Source organism: Ilyonectria robusta (genome assembly GCF_021365365.1).
Source record: "Ilyonectria robusta strain PMI_751 chromosome Unknown BGZ61scaffold_2, whole genome shotgun sequence".
Classification (NCBI taxonomy): Eukaryota; Fungi; Ascomycota; class Sordariomycetes; order Hypocreales; family Nectriaceae; genus Ilyonectria; species Ilyonectria robusta.
In genome coordinates, this window is record NW_025764436.1 from 3,326,426 (window position 1) to 3,339,381 (window position 12,956).

Here is a 12,956-nt window from a genome sequence, read left to right on the forward strand (position 1 = left end):
TTGTGGTACCAGTGCGTAGGTACCTACCTACATAAGGTCCTTAGTACTTTAGGTAAAGTACCCAGGTAGGTGCCTACATGTATCCAATGCTGCGTACATGCGTACGTTGGGGGCCCTGTCCACACTGGCCTCTCGTATCGCCCGATCTATCTCCTGGGAGGAACCAGAAAAATCCTCAGACATTGACAGCAAGCCAGACGCCGACCAGGGGTGGTACGCCCCGTTCTACGGCTGCCAGTCACCAACCGGCCCTGTCCTGTTCAGCGCTGTGGTGGTCAGGACCCTTGGCCGCCGCTCCCGCGCCCACGCACCCACTCGCGGCGCAAACCCAGGTCCCACGCACACGCACGAGGCGCCAACAGGCGATGCTGAGAGCGCTGCGCTGGCTGGGTTTGCCCCCCAACGCGGGGAAGAAAACATGGGTGTCCGTCGCGCTCGCGCTCGCCTCGCCTGGCTCCCGTGGGATGGCGCCAGGCCAGTTGAGGCGAGACGAGACAAGACGGAGACGAACAGCGGGCACCGTCTTGGCCGTCCAGTGTCCACTGGGCGCGGTGTCTTCTGAGCCCAACTTGGATGGGGCTGCCCAGCGCTCACAGCCCTACTGCGACTGCTGCGGCATGCCACCGATACCTCCGATGCCAGCGAATAGCAATGTTACAAGTCACTTATCGCGCCAACATGGTCTGCTCGGGGGGTCGTCACCTCAGCCAGTCCAATCCAGCCAGCCCAAGCCCAGGCACGCCCCCAACCGGCCGCACTGGCTCCGGAGAGTGCATTGAGGTGAAGGGATCGTCGCGGAGTCGGGTCTGCGGGAGGGCTCGTCCTCCATCCGCTCTCTCCCCCACGAGATCGCGCCTGGACGGAATTTTTTCCTTCCTTTTGGCGGACGGCACTCAAGGATTTCCCTGCGCCGTTCGCCATACGTGCGGCTTGCTATCGGCTCGTTCCCGTCGTTGGCTCCGCCTGGGCAGGTGGTTGAAGCTCGATGCGGGAGAAGTGTCACGACTGGGCCCCGATGCAGGAGGATCCATTCGTCCTCCCATCCGTTCCCATCCATCCAACCCCGAACGGTGTGCGTGCTGACTGTGTTGCCGAACTTCCAGCGCCAGCCGTATTATGTGCACTTTCGGCCGCTGAGGTAGCAAGGAACCACCACAACGACTGTCGGGCCTCGTTCGCGTTCTGTTCCGGACGCGTGTTTCAGCCATGTATATGACTCCTTGCTGAGGCATCGTGTGTCTTCTGTCCTCTGTCTCTGAAACCGACCCACGTTGTTGAGGCCCGGAACTCGCTCATCCATTCAGACCCATTGAGCTCGCTCCCTAACTCGGTCGCCCAACCCACACCACTCACCGAGCATCCCCCTCCCAGACCCGAGACGCAGCGTGCTAGATATGCCAAGATGGAGAAGCATCACCAACAGACCACAAACCCCATACCGCAGCCAAACTTGTTTGCTCCCTCCCCAACAAGAAGTGTCAGCAAGTCTTGGCCGCTTCAGCCACACAAGCCGCCTTCAGCTACCGTAGTTACGCCTACCCCATAGCACCACCATAATAAACAAACCTGGGCATTTGCAACTTGGTTACGGCTGGGCCTTGGCCGTGGGCGGCGTCTTGCCCGTGTCTAATTGGTCCCCGAGCCCAATCATGGCATGAATCCATGAGTCTGAGACCCCACCGCAGCCTGCTACAGCCTGCCACTGGCTGCCGACCGCCTATTACCGCCTACCGCCTAACTAGCAACACCGCCGTACCTAGCCCCTCCATCGTCACCGCAACAGTAGGTGTGAGCACTGTGCTATGCAGCCCCTCCTCCACCAGAGCTCCCCATTCCAAGCTCCCCTCTCCTCCTCTCCTCCTACCTATTCCTAATCCTATTCTTACTCCCCCTCCTACTCCTCCTCTCCCAAATCGAGCCACTCACGCTCTTACGCATCTCTCTCACCTTCTTTTTGCTCTCCCATCTCCATCTCTCTCCCACTACCGTCGACTTCCATCCCCGCCTCGGCCATCACCCACCCCGCCCACAATGGCTTCCCACGATGATGAAACCATGCCCGACCAGACCGAGGGCTACACGCTCTCCCAGCCCAAGCAGAGTATGGCCCAGTACCAGCAGATGGGTAGGTAATTCATTCCATCTCCCGTGTTTAGAGGCTCTACTGCCATCGGCAAAGCGGGCCGATGCTCGAGCTCTCCTCCCAATAGTGGCGGGTCGCGACTCGTCATGACGATCGCTGCAATTGCCGGGGACAGCTCCTCCAGCTGTTTTGCCCTACATGAACCACTTGGTGTGCAAATTGGCCTCCAAATGGCATCCCAAATACCCTGAAGCTCCAGTGTATCCCCGTGTCATGAATGCCTATGGCGTATCCCGTTGCTATTGTACCTCGACAACCCCGCCATCTCGAACTCCCCCCTCCTCACACAAACTACCCAACCACCCATCCTCACCAAGCTCACAACTAACACCAAATCTTCTCCTCCCACTTAGACGCCGGCGATGAGTCCCTCCAGCGCTACAAGGAGTCCCTTGGTCTAGGTGGCGGCAAGGACATTTCCGACCCCAACGACCCCCGCGTCTGCATCATCCTGTCGCTGACCATGGAGTCCCCCGGCCGCGAAGCCGTCACCATCGACCTCTCCCTGCCCGGCAGCGAGAAGACCCTCAAGGACAAGCCCTTCATCATCGTCGGGGGTTCCAAGTTCACCATGGTCGCCAAGTTCAAGGTCCAGCACGAGATCCTCAGCGGTCTGCACTACGTCCAGGTCGTCAAGCGCCGCAGCCGCGTCGGGCTCGAGGCCACGGTCTCCAGGGACTCGGAGATGATTGTACGTTCTGACCTGCTTCGCTCATTTGAAATGCGAAACCTCCATATGTTCAATTGGACCGCTTCTGACTCTTCCATAGGGTAGCTACGCTCCCAACACCGACAAGCAGACCACCTATGAGAAGAAGTGTAAGTTGCCAAGATCCTCTCTGTCTGATCGCCAACGAAGCTAACCGACACCACAACAGTCCAAGAGGAGGAAGCCCCCAAGGGATTCCTCGCTAATGGCCACTACAAGGTCACCTCCACCTTCGTTGACGACGACAAGAAAACACATCTCAAGTTCGAGTGGACTTTCGACATCGTTGACGAGAAGAACCGGTAGAAAGCCCACGACGAATCTTGGTCAAGCCAACCTGGAATACCCAAACAAAATTACATGTCATGAGATACGAGATACCTGGTCTTGAACAAAATTATACATTGAAAATAAGAAAAAAATCACATAAAGAGGAGAAATTGTCAGTTGGAGCTGAACACGTGGGGCATACTTCACCTTTACTTTTACTTTTACCATACGTTGCCTTACCTTAGAGTAGATCACGTTTCACATGGCCCAAGAATTACCAAAACAGCTTGTGTCGGGCTCTATCTCGTTATGCAACAACAATAAAAAATCTATTCTGCCAGTCCATCATATGGCTGCTCAAAAACATGGTATCATGTAGTTTTGGAAAAAATATCATCAAGCCCGAACCAAGCTCCAGGTTGGTGTGAAGGGGAGAGCTGCCGGGTGGGTATTCCCAGGAGGGTTTAGAGGAAGTAGTCGGGGAGGGCGTTACCGTCCGCAGACTTCTCACCCCCAGGTTGTAAATCTTTATGAATATCGTTCTCGGGCGCGGCGGCGAATACGTTAAAGAAGCGCTCGCCGGTGTCGCTGACCTCGAGGACGCTGGCCATGTTGCCGCAGCGGTAGCAGTAGTTGGGTGCGCTCCAGACAGTGCTGAGCCGGTCGTCGTATAGGACTTGGAAGCCCTCTTGGCAAAGTTGATGGGCGCGGAGGATATGTGACATGTTGTTGACGGCGAGGAACTTCTTAACCACCTGGGCGCCAAAGGTGTACCCCGCGCCTCGAGGCGAAAGCGAGAACTCGTCACGGTCGGGGTCGGGATCGGACCAGACTAGGTCGGCCATCGGGCCTTCGTGGGGAATCTCGCGGAAGCGGTCTATGATCTTAATCTGGTCGATGGAGTGGATCGAGGGGGATAGACCTGAGGTGATTGTGTTAGCAGCTGCCAGGGCGCCATGGATGCAGCTGGCACGTACCTCCGTGGACGCAAAATATCTGGTCATTAATTACGACACTCAAGGTCAGGAAGTCGAACATGTCGGTAAAGTAGTGCCACACGTTGGCGTTGCCGTATTTGCGTGAGCACTCGGTGTAGAAGCCATACGACTGGGTAACACCACGCGACTCATGGTTGCCGCGGATTAAATGCACGCGGTTGGGATATCGTAGCTTCAGACACACCAGCAGCGAGATGGTCTCAACGCTGAACATGCCGCGGTCGACATAGTCGCCTGTAGTGTTTTGTCAGCCACGCCATCGACGACGGCCACGCAGGTGGGCGGGGTTACCGAGGAAGAGGTAGTTGGTGTCTGGGCAGTAGCCGCCGATTCGGAAAATCTCAATGAGGTCGAAGAACTGGCCGTGGATGTCCCCCACTACGGTGATGGGTGCGCGGACGTGGACGACGTTGCTCTCGCGCATGAGCAGCTCCTTGGTCTTGGCGCAGATGGCCTCGATGACGGACTCGGCGAGGAGCTCTTTCTTGTAGAGGCGCGAGATGCACTCGTCCAAGTCGACGGACGCTGCGAGACAAGAGGGGGCGTGTCAGTCGGACAGAGCTTGACGCCGGCGTTCAGCTTTCTTTGCCGGCTTACCTGGGAGCCCGGGCATGGTGGGCGATGTTGCAGGTGGCGGCGCCTAAGGGGCCACCGAGGAGGAGGAGGATATGGACAGATGCGAGGTATGGAGGGCCGCAGGGTCATGCGCCAGCGTCATTAAGGCTGGCGGCGGCGAATTCGGCTCCTGGCGAGGGTGATGTCTGGGGCGTAGCTCTGTGGTTGTACCAACATGATCGGGGAGAAGGCGGTTCACATGGGCGCGGGGCCAGGATGGCGAGGGTGGAGGCGGCGACAGTAGCGGCGGCGGGCGGAAGCGACAAGGAGAGAGGATGCGACAGGGAGAGAGAGCGGGTGCGACGGCGGCCAGGGCGATATGGCGATGTGGCGATGGGCGGTTGGTGTTGAGAGTTGGTAGGTTTTGGCGGTGGCCGTGAGGATGGTGCGTCGCCAGCAGAGCGCCGCCCGGCTGGATTACTGATGAGGCGGCTGCGGCAGCACGGCGTGGAAATTGCCCGATGGAGGGGAGGGTTTTGTTAGGGCGTTTTTGGTGACGGCGACGGTGTAGCAGCCGCTGTAACTTGACCCCACCACCGCAACCCAACTCAGAAACCGGCCCCTGCGTTAGTGTTGTGAGTAACATTGCGGATCGAAATGGGCATAAAATCAGAGACATGAATAGCGTGCAGTATTGTGATGTGTATGGACAAGTCCGAGTATGAATAACTTAGGTTGGGGAATCCGAGAGTCGCCAATCCAGGTCTTGGTTTCACGCCCCACGTCCTCGAGAGCATGAATTGGGTGGGTAGTGAGTAACCGAACCATCACCTATGTATGAAGACCGAGCTGAAATATTGAAATATAGAAGAATATAAATGCTATTTCTACTACCTGTTTCCTAATCTACAGCCCTGGATCTCTGAATTTCATGAAAATGACTCTGCCTGAGTCACAGCCTATTACCACGGTAGATCCTGAGACAGCTGAACAGCCTCTGCGAAATGGCGGCGGCAACCAAAGTAGTCTGTTTTCTTGCCACATAATCCAGCACTTATCATCACTAATACCAATACCAGACAGGCATTGAGGGAGAGTTATAGGGTAATATTCATTGGATAATGTATACCTCGGAAGAGAAATGGTGCCGACATCAGTGTGGATGCATGGCTCCTTGGTGTCAAACTGAAGGAGAGAAGTCGAAATGGCGATTATTTGCTGAATGCATGCGCCGCCATTGACTTCCCAGAGCCGAACAGTCTCATCAAAATGGGATGTTGAGACGAGAAGTTTCGAGTCAGGTGAGAAGGACACTGATGTGATCCAGTCTGTGTGGCCCTTGAGTTTCTGGAAGCACATGCCGGTTTCAACTTCCCAGAGCCAGACTGCCTTATCTTTAGATGTTGAGGCGAGAAGCTTTGAGTCAGGTGAGAAGGCTACTGAGTATATCTCATTGGTATGGCCCTCTAGCTTCTGCACGCATATGCCGGTTTCAACTTCCCGGAGCTGGACTGTTGAATCTGCAGATGCTGAGGCAAGAAGTTTCGAGTCGGGGGAGAAGGCTACTGATTTTACCCAATTTGTATGGCCCTTGAGCTCCTGGGTGCATGCGTCCATACTGCCAACACCAACATCCCAAATCCGGACAGCCTTATCATCAGATGCTGAGGCGCGAAATTTCGAGTCAGATGAGAAGGATACTGACCGTATATAGTCTGTGTGGCCCTCGAGTTTCTGGATGCATATGCCAGTTTCAACTTCCCAAATCCGGACAGCCTTATCATCAGATGCTGAGGCGAGAAATTTCGAGTCAGATGAGAAGGATACTGACTGTATATAGTCTGTGTGGCCCTCGAGTTTCTGGATGCATATGCCAGTTTCAACTTCCCAGAGCCGGACTGTCTTATCGTCAGATGATGAGGCGAGAAGCTTTGAGTTGGGTGAGAAGGCTATTGATCTAACGAAATCTTGATGGCCTGTAAGCTTTTGGGCCCTTAGTCCACTATCAGCTTGCCAGAGCTGGACAGTCTTATCATTGGATACTGAGGCAAGAAGCCTTGAGTCAGGCGAGAAGACTACTAATCGTATCCAATCTGTATGACCCCTGGTATCCTGGGCGTATATATGTATGCTGTCATCGATATCCCAAAGCCGGGCAGTCGCATCCATAGATGCTGAGGCGAGAAGTTTCGAGTTAGGTGAGAAGACCAATGACAATATCCCGCCCTTATGGCCCTTAAGTTCCTGGATGCATGTGTGCTTTTCCCCAGCTTGCCAGAGACGGATAGTCCCATTAGAAGATGCCGAGGCGAGGAGCTTCGAGTCAGGCGAGAAGACCACTGCTCCTCCCCAGTTGTTGGTATGACCATTGGGCTCTTGAATGCATATATTGCTCCCCCCAACTTGCCAAAGTCGGACACTATTGTCCGCAGATGTTGAAGCGATAAATCTCAAGTCAGGTGAGAAGGATACAGATGTTATGTATCCATGACCCTTAAACTCCTGAATACATGTACTGGTGTCAACTTGCCAGAGTCGGATAGTATCATCCTCAGATCCCGAGGCGAGGAGTTTTGAGTCAGGCGAGAATGCCAGTGATGATACCCTGTCTGTGTGGCCCTTAAACTCTTGGGTACGTGTACTGCTCCCACCAACTTGCCAGAGACCGACAATCTCACCCAAACGTGGTGAGGATGCAAGGAGCTTGAAGTCAGGCGAGAATGCCACTGACCTAACATCGTGGGGGTAGTACTGAAGCTCCTGGATGCATGTACATATACCACTATCAACTTCCCAGAGACGGACAGTCTCGTCATCAGATACAGATCCCAGCAGCTTTGAGTCAGGCGAGAAGGCTACTGATAGTACCGGGCCTGTGTGACCCTTGAGTTCATGGATGCATGTAAAACCCCCATTGGCTTGCCAGAGCCGGACGGTATCATGATTCGCCGAAGCAAGGAGTTTTGAGTCGGGTGAGAATGCCAACGACGTAAACACATGGCCCTCTAAGATCTGTTGGCATTGATCCCAGTCACCCTCTGGCTCCGGCGCAAGAGAAATCCACCTAGGAACCTGATAATCCTGGAAGAACGCTTTCCGCACCTTACTGTTCTTTGGTGTAAAGGCAAGGACTGAGGAGTAGATCTGAAGAGGCGTGGAGTCTATCACAGACATGTTGGCAAGGACGAATCGCTGTGCATCTTGGATGAAGTCCGATAGCAGTTCACCCCCTGATAACTGTAATTTTATTAGCATACTTAGTCTTCTGCTTTATAGCACTTACTTACCTTGCAAGCTACTTGCAACTGCTCCAGAATCCTGAGGCTTTCCGATATCCTCCAAAAAAGGCTTAATGCTTCTAGCCAGTGAAGAAAATGCTGCAATAAGAAATTGTAGATAGGCCCATCATTCCCCGTACCTACGCCGGCATGTTGTACATGTTGAGCCCAGTAATGGCAAGCATATTGCATCTCTGGTGGGATATGCAAAGAAATAGTCTCAGACGGAAGCGAGGTACGGTATGCTCCTGGCTGTATGAGTTTGCATATGTCTGATTGCAGGTTCATTCCCATCACACGCAGACAGTTTGTAGCCAGCTGGTTGTGAGTCTGCTTTTCATCTATCCAAAATGGACTCTTCTCTCGCCTCTCGGGGTTTACTAAGAAGTCGCGGAATGAGAGATGTAGCAGTCTCACGGGAGATTGGGCAGATGACGGTATGCTTAGGACCGAGTGAAGCAGATCTAACTGGTCATCGATCGTCTCTTTCTGAACATCCAGAATATGGCCAAGAGCAGGCAGAGGCAGAGGGTTCGCAAGAGTAACAATGGAACTAACGATGTACCTAAAACGCTTGATAACCTCATCCTGCTGCTTTTCTGTTAAGCCGTCAATGAGCCGATGCATGATGGGCAGATACATCGCGTCAAGCTGTGATGTCTGGCTTTCTGATTGAAACTCTAGGACCTGTTCCAATTGCTTGTTGGGGTTGCCGCATTTTCGATCGGCAAGGAAACGGCACACAGTAGCAGCAAAGACAAACAGCGGGATAGCCATTTCGACAAGAATGTCGATGTTTCTTCCCCCTGGCCATTCAGTTGATAGTTGCCGGTCTTCTGATACAGACAAGTTGTACTCGTTCTTAATTCTCATAAGCTCCTGCTCGATAAACGCCGAGATGTTATACTTAATAATTTGAGGATCAATTCCATAAAGGACAACATCCTGGTATATGCCCTTAATAGCATTAAAACCAAGGCGGATAGGAAGTTCTAGCCTGCTAGTCACGAAGAACCTTAGACTTAGAAACTGCAAGGTCTTGGAGTGAGAGAAAAGATTAATGATTAACTTGACGTCTTTATCAAGCTCACATTTATCAAGAGCATCAACAACAACTACCAAAGTAGTTAGTCCCTGAGACTCTTGACGGATCTTTCCCAGCGGCTGTATAATAAGCCTGTCGAACTGTTCCCGTGCTGCCTTTCTAGCAATAGTAGGTTCGGCATCGATTGCAGCTTTAATATGCACTGCAAGATCGGGGACTCTTTCGGCCAACTGGGCTGCAATTGTTGTGAAGAATTTAGATAGGCTCCCTCGGTCGGCTTCCCCTCTCTTGAACAGAAAGCTTGCGCCAAGAAAGCCTGAGCTGGCAAATGACCGAGCAAGAGTGCGGGATATGGTAGACTTTCCCGTACCAGCCATCCCATTAAGCCAGAAAACGGGCTTGGCATGAGGGTCATTAGACCAATCCGAAATTTGTTGGAGAATGTCGACTCGCGTGTTGGGCAGACAGGTTGGGTTGTGTTCCTCAGCGCGGGAATCGAAACTTGCCCCTTCAGCTACAGGAAGCTGCTGTAGTACTGTCTTTTGGTCGATACTGAATAGTTTTCTGTCGATTTGTACGATGTTCCGATCAACTTCGAGAAGAACTCCACTGAACAGATTTCATGAGAAAAGAGTCAGAATAAAGATAGAAGAGGGCCGGGGCTTACGTTTGATCCACTTGGAGAGTCAAAGAGATTGTCTGAGTGCATCTCCGAAATTCCTGGAGAAGTTGCTCGACTTCATTGCGGTTGAACGGCCACTTCAAAGCACGAAGTCCTATTCTGCTCATTGCCTTGTAGGTTGTGCTGGGTTTGAGTCTCTCCTTGAGCTCCGCAAGGCGCAAGAGGCTGCGACCAAGAGCATCGTCCAAATTCCGAGATTTCTCGAGCTTTTTCCCATTAGGACTCTTCAGCAAACTCTGAACATCTTGAGAAGTTCGTCGAAGGTTGGTGACTTCTTTGTGGAGTCGCTCAATATCCGCTGCGGCATTTCTTACGTCTTTGGCGTACTGGAGGCAGAGGGACGCAACCTTCACAGATAAGTCAACGACTGCGATCACGTTGGCGACAACACCGAGACCCTCCATCGTTGTCGAATGGTAGGATTACGGATTGCTGGTTTAGGACGACGCGTTCAAAGCTTTGTGATAAGTGTGATGATGGAAGAAGAACCAGGTGAGGGGTCGGCGAGGCTGCGATACTGCATATAATGATTGTAGTTATGCAGTTTACATGTCACGGGATTATCACCCATCTAATTGACCTAAAAACTGCCAATAGACGTCTGACATCTGGTCCAGGCATCACAGTAATACGCGCAGGCCTGCATTGTAGATAATAATAGCCGGTACGACTCCAACTGAGGCGTAGGTAGCACCGCTATAATCACACCAGCGCAACAACTCAAAAGCTAGCCCATGAGATAAAGTAGCGTTGCGAGCATCACTACGTAGAAAAGCGGGTGCATAAAATATTAGAGACGTGAACAGCGTAGAGTATTCTGGGGAAAAGCCTTTTCGTTGTGTATTTTCCTCTTAGCTTTACTTAATATCATGAGGTAGATCAAAGCTATACAGCATTTACAAACAATAGAGACCCGCATTTAGTACTACACCTAGCACCAGAAGGATAGAATAGCTTGACGGTAAGGCTTTTATACACTGACTGACCTTGTCTTATGGGCCTTGGCAACTGTGACAGGCACAATTAAGACGCAATAGATGCAAACATTACGTCCCCTTATCGAGGGGTATTCCGGGGAATATGGGTAAATCAGATTCTGGGTTAATGAATGAGGTTCGGAGTGGTTAATTCAGGTATCGGTTGACTGAAGCTAACTTTCGATGGGTTGAGAGTCCGTACTCGATGGATGCCCGTTATTGGATTGTGGCCTTGATCTATGTGCTAATGAAGAGCCCACAGTCTTTGTTCGTGCATGATCTGTGAGAAGTCTTTTAGTAATGGCTAAGATAGCCAAGGCGGAGCTGGGACTAGTCACGACATGATACTTCCCCGAACTGCAACACTAACTCAAAGAGATCACCCAAACCGCCATCACTCAATCCCTCACCCTCCTCTTCCAAGCCATCTCCTTCTAAACCCTTATCCGCGGAACAATATCCGTCCGACACATCACCATCTGAACCTTCCTTGTCAGATGACGGCTCTCTCCAATGATCGGTCCATTGGATATACGATGCCGCCTGTTGGACTGAAATCCGTTTGGCCGGGTCATGTTGCATCAAACCCACCATCGGGTGTAAGAGGGTCCGTAACGCTTCATAGTCTTCTCTACGCTTGCGGTCGTCGTCTTCGCCGTCGTCGTAAGCCACATTTTTCTCAAAAATACAGATGATGTTATTCCGATGAGGCTCGAATATGTCAACGAGGGGTTTCCGCACCCAGGTCTCGTCTAGTAATACATGAGCTCAACTCTTTCCTGGCACTTCGCGACAGACTTACCTCCGCGAACGTCTACCTGTGTGTTACCATTACTGATCTCTTCCCACCGGGCGTGCCATTCCGAAGGTAGTGGTCCCATTTTCATGATGATGTGCTGAATCGAATCTACATCAGAGCAGATGTAAGATCCGAACGGATGCTTCTGGAAGAACAACTCGTAAATCTGATTGATCAGCCTGTGAACTCATACGCGCCACGTTTAAAAACTTACCACGCAGCCCGCTCTCCACAAGTCGTGTCGATAGTCAAAAATGTCCAGGAAAAATGTTTCTGGGGATCTCAGAGTTATAGGTTCGGAGAGTTCCGAGCGGGTTTCGTCGGCCGGGTAGGAGTCACCCCAATCGATCAATCGGATATCTTCCCATTCGTTGCCATACCACCCTAGCCACATCGTTGATCCTACCATCTGCTGAGGGAAATGCGCCGATCGGGGCTCCTCGCCAGTATACGGCGCTATTCTTGGCTTGCACAAAGCATCCCAGAGGTCCCTATCACTATGACATACCTCTCGACAGGTGAAGACGATATTGTTCGGCGTTATATCTTGGATTACAGCGTCGAAATTAGCAATGTGAATTGAACAATGAACAGGTTATGTGCTTCAGATACCTCCATGCGCAATCCCAGCCTGGTGGGCATCTGCAAGAGCATCGAGGAGCTGTTTCGAAGTCCTCAGAACTACATGCGGTTGAAATGTCCAATCATCGGCTCCGAGAATCGAGTCCATGTCGTAATTAGCCGATTCGAAATTGGTCAACGTCATTGAATGGTAAACGTGGGACTCCTCGAACACTCTTTGGACCGTGGAAATTGCAGGCCCTAACAACTCTGTGACAAGGCAAGTATGCGTGCCATTTGGACCAGTATGCCGAAAATAACCTAGCAACTCGGAAAAGCACCTTGATTTTGTGGCGATACTCTTCTGATACCGCCTTTCCAGGAGTTTCAACGCCTTCACCTCTGGGTCTTGCTCCAGTTCACATGTTGAGACGTAAGCCTGCTTGATCTTGATAGAAACCCATCGACTAGAAATACCAACGGTCAGTACTGAGTCGAGGGCACAGACAGGACTTTTCGCACTTCTCTTGGCGATCTCGCGCTAGCCAGACGGTTGAATACCCACCGTGGCCCAGCTTGTGACGAACCGTATACCTTCCGTTACAGAAAGTATCGCCCAGGGCAACAGGGTGAAAACCTCCTGGCGCATATCTTTCTAGCCTCTCATGTGGCATCACCTGGACAATATGCTCATACCGCTCACACCAAATGGCTTCTGGAGGTCGCTCAGGTATTGTTTCGTCTTTTTCGGATTCTGATGACATTATTCTAGTGTGTAGAGAATAAACTGGTTTAGGCTGCAGCCGCAACTCAACAGGCATGTTTGGTTGCTCTGGATGAATGGAGTAACCCCACCCTGGCCTTGTTCCTTTCGCATTTTCATTGTGTCGATTATGCACGGTTCGATTCGATAAGCAAAGAGTCAAATGAAAAGAGGAT

General features: G+C 52.0%; 4 protein-coding genes across 4 annotated transcripts; 1 reads left to right on the forward strand and 3 right to left on the reverse strand.

The window, feature by feature from the left end:
• The first annotated feature begins 1,769 nt into the window (after positions 1-1,769).
• BGZ61DRAFT_442115 (immunoglobulin E-set) lies at positions 1,770-3,462 on the forward strand. The gene is made up of 4 exons (XM_046244682.1): positions 1,770-2,125; positions 2,497-2,834; positions 2,914-2,962; positions 3,022-3,462. The coding sequence occupies exons 1-4, from the start codon at positions 2,032-2,034 to the stop codon at positions 3,156-3,158; spliced, it is 618 nt and encodes a 205-aa protein (XP_046111291.1). The 5' UTR covers positions 1,770-2,031; the 3' UTR covers positions 3,159-3,462.
• BGZ61DRAFT_381337 (Metallo-dependent phosphatase-like protein) lies at positions 3,463-5,186 on the reverse strand. Its single transcript, XM_046242645.1, has 4 exons — positions 4,718-5,186; positions 4,412-4,645; positions 4,100-4,354; positions 3,463-4,044 (listed from the first exon to the last, which is right to left on the reverse strand). The coding sequence occupies exons 1-4, from the start codon at positions 4,731-4,733 to the stop codon at positions 3,587-3,589; spliced, it is 963 nt and encodes a 320-aa protein (XP_046111292.1). The 5' UTR covers positions 4,734-5,186; the 3' UTR covers positions 3,463-3,586.
• A 3,193-nt stretch (positions 5,187-8,379) lies between these two features.
• On the reverse strand, positions 8,380-10,084 carry BGZ61DRAFT_411264 (uncharacterized protein; the record flags this gene model as incomplete). The annotated part of the gene is made up of 2 exons (XM_046243259.1): positions 8,380-9,607; positions 9,666-10,084. Coding segments are annotated over 2 exons (1,647 nt in total), but the record flags the coding sequence as incomplete, so codon positions are not given.
• Positions 10,085-11,119: 1,035 nt separating this feature from the next.
• Positions 11,120-12,691, reverse strand: BGZ61DRAFT_321855 (kinase-like domain-containing protein; the record flags this gene model as incomplete). The annotated part of the gene is made up of 5 exons (XM_046238949.1): positions 11,120-11,404; positions 11,470-11,622; positions 11,671-12,002; positions 12,069-12,484; positions 12,540-12,691. Coding segments are annotated over 5 exons (1,338 nt in total), but the record flags the coding sequence as incomplete, so codon positions are not given.
• Between the last annotated feature and the right edge of the window lie 265 nt (positions 12,692-12,956).

Excerpts from the sequence above, each read along its gene's own strand:
- BGZ61DRAFT_381337 (XM_046242645.1), bottom strand. Across the intron at positions 4,355-4,411 it reads CACCAACTACCTCTTCCTCG|GCGACTATGTCGACCGCGGC; the intron begins GTAACCCCGCCC and ends AAAACACTACAG. Across the intron at positions 4,045-4,099 it reads GATATTTTGCGTCCACGGAG|GTCTATCCCCCTCGATCCAC; the intron begins GTACGTGCCAGC and ends CAATCACCTCAG.
- BGZ61DRAFT_442115 (XM_046244682.1), top strand. The coding sequence starts at position 2,032 with ATGGCTTCCCACGATGATGAAACCATGCCCGACCAGACCGAGGGCTAC. Across the intron at positions 2,835-2,913 it reads CCAGGGACTCGGAGATGATT|GGTAGCTACGCTCCCAACAC; the intron begins GTACGTTCTGAC and ends ACTCTTCCATAG. Across the intron at positions 2,963-3,021 it reads GACCACCTATGAGAAGAAGT|TCCAAGAGGAGGAAGCCCCC; the intron begins GTAAGTTGCCAA and ends ACACCACAACAG.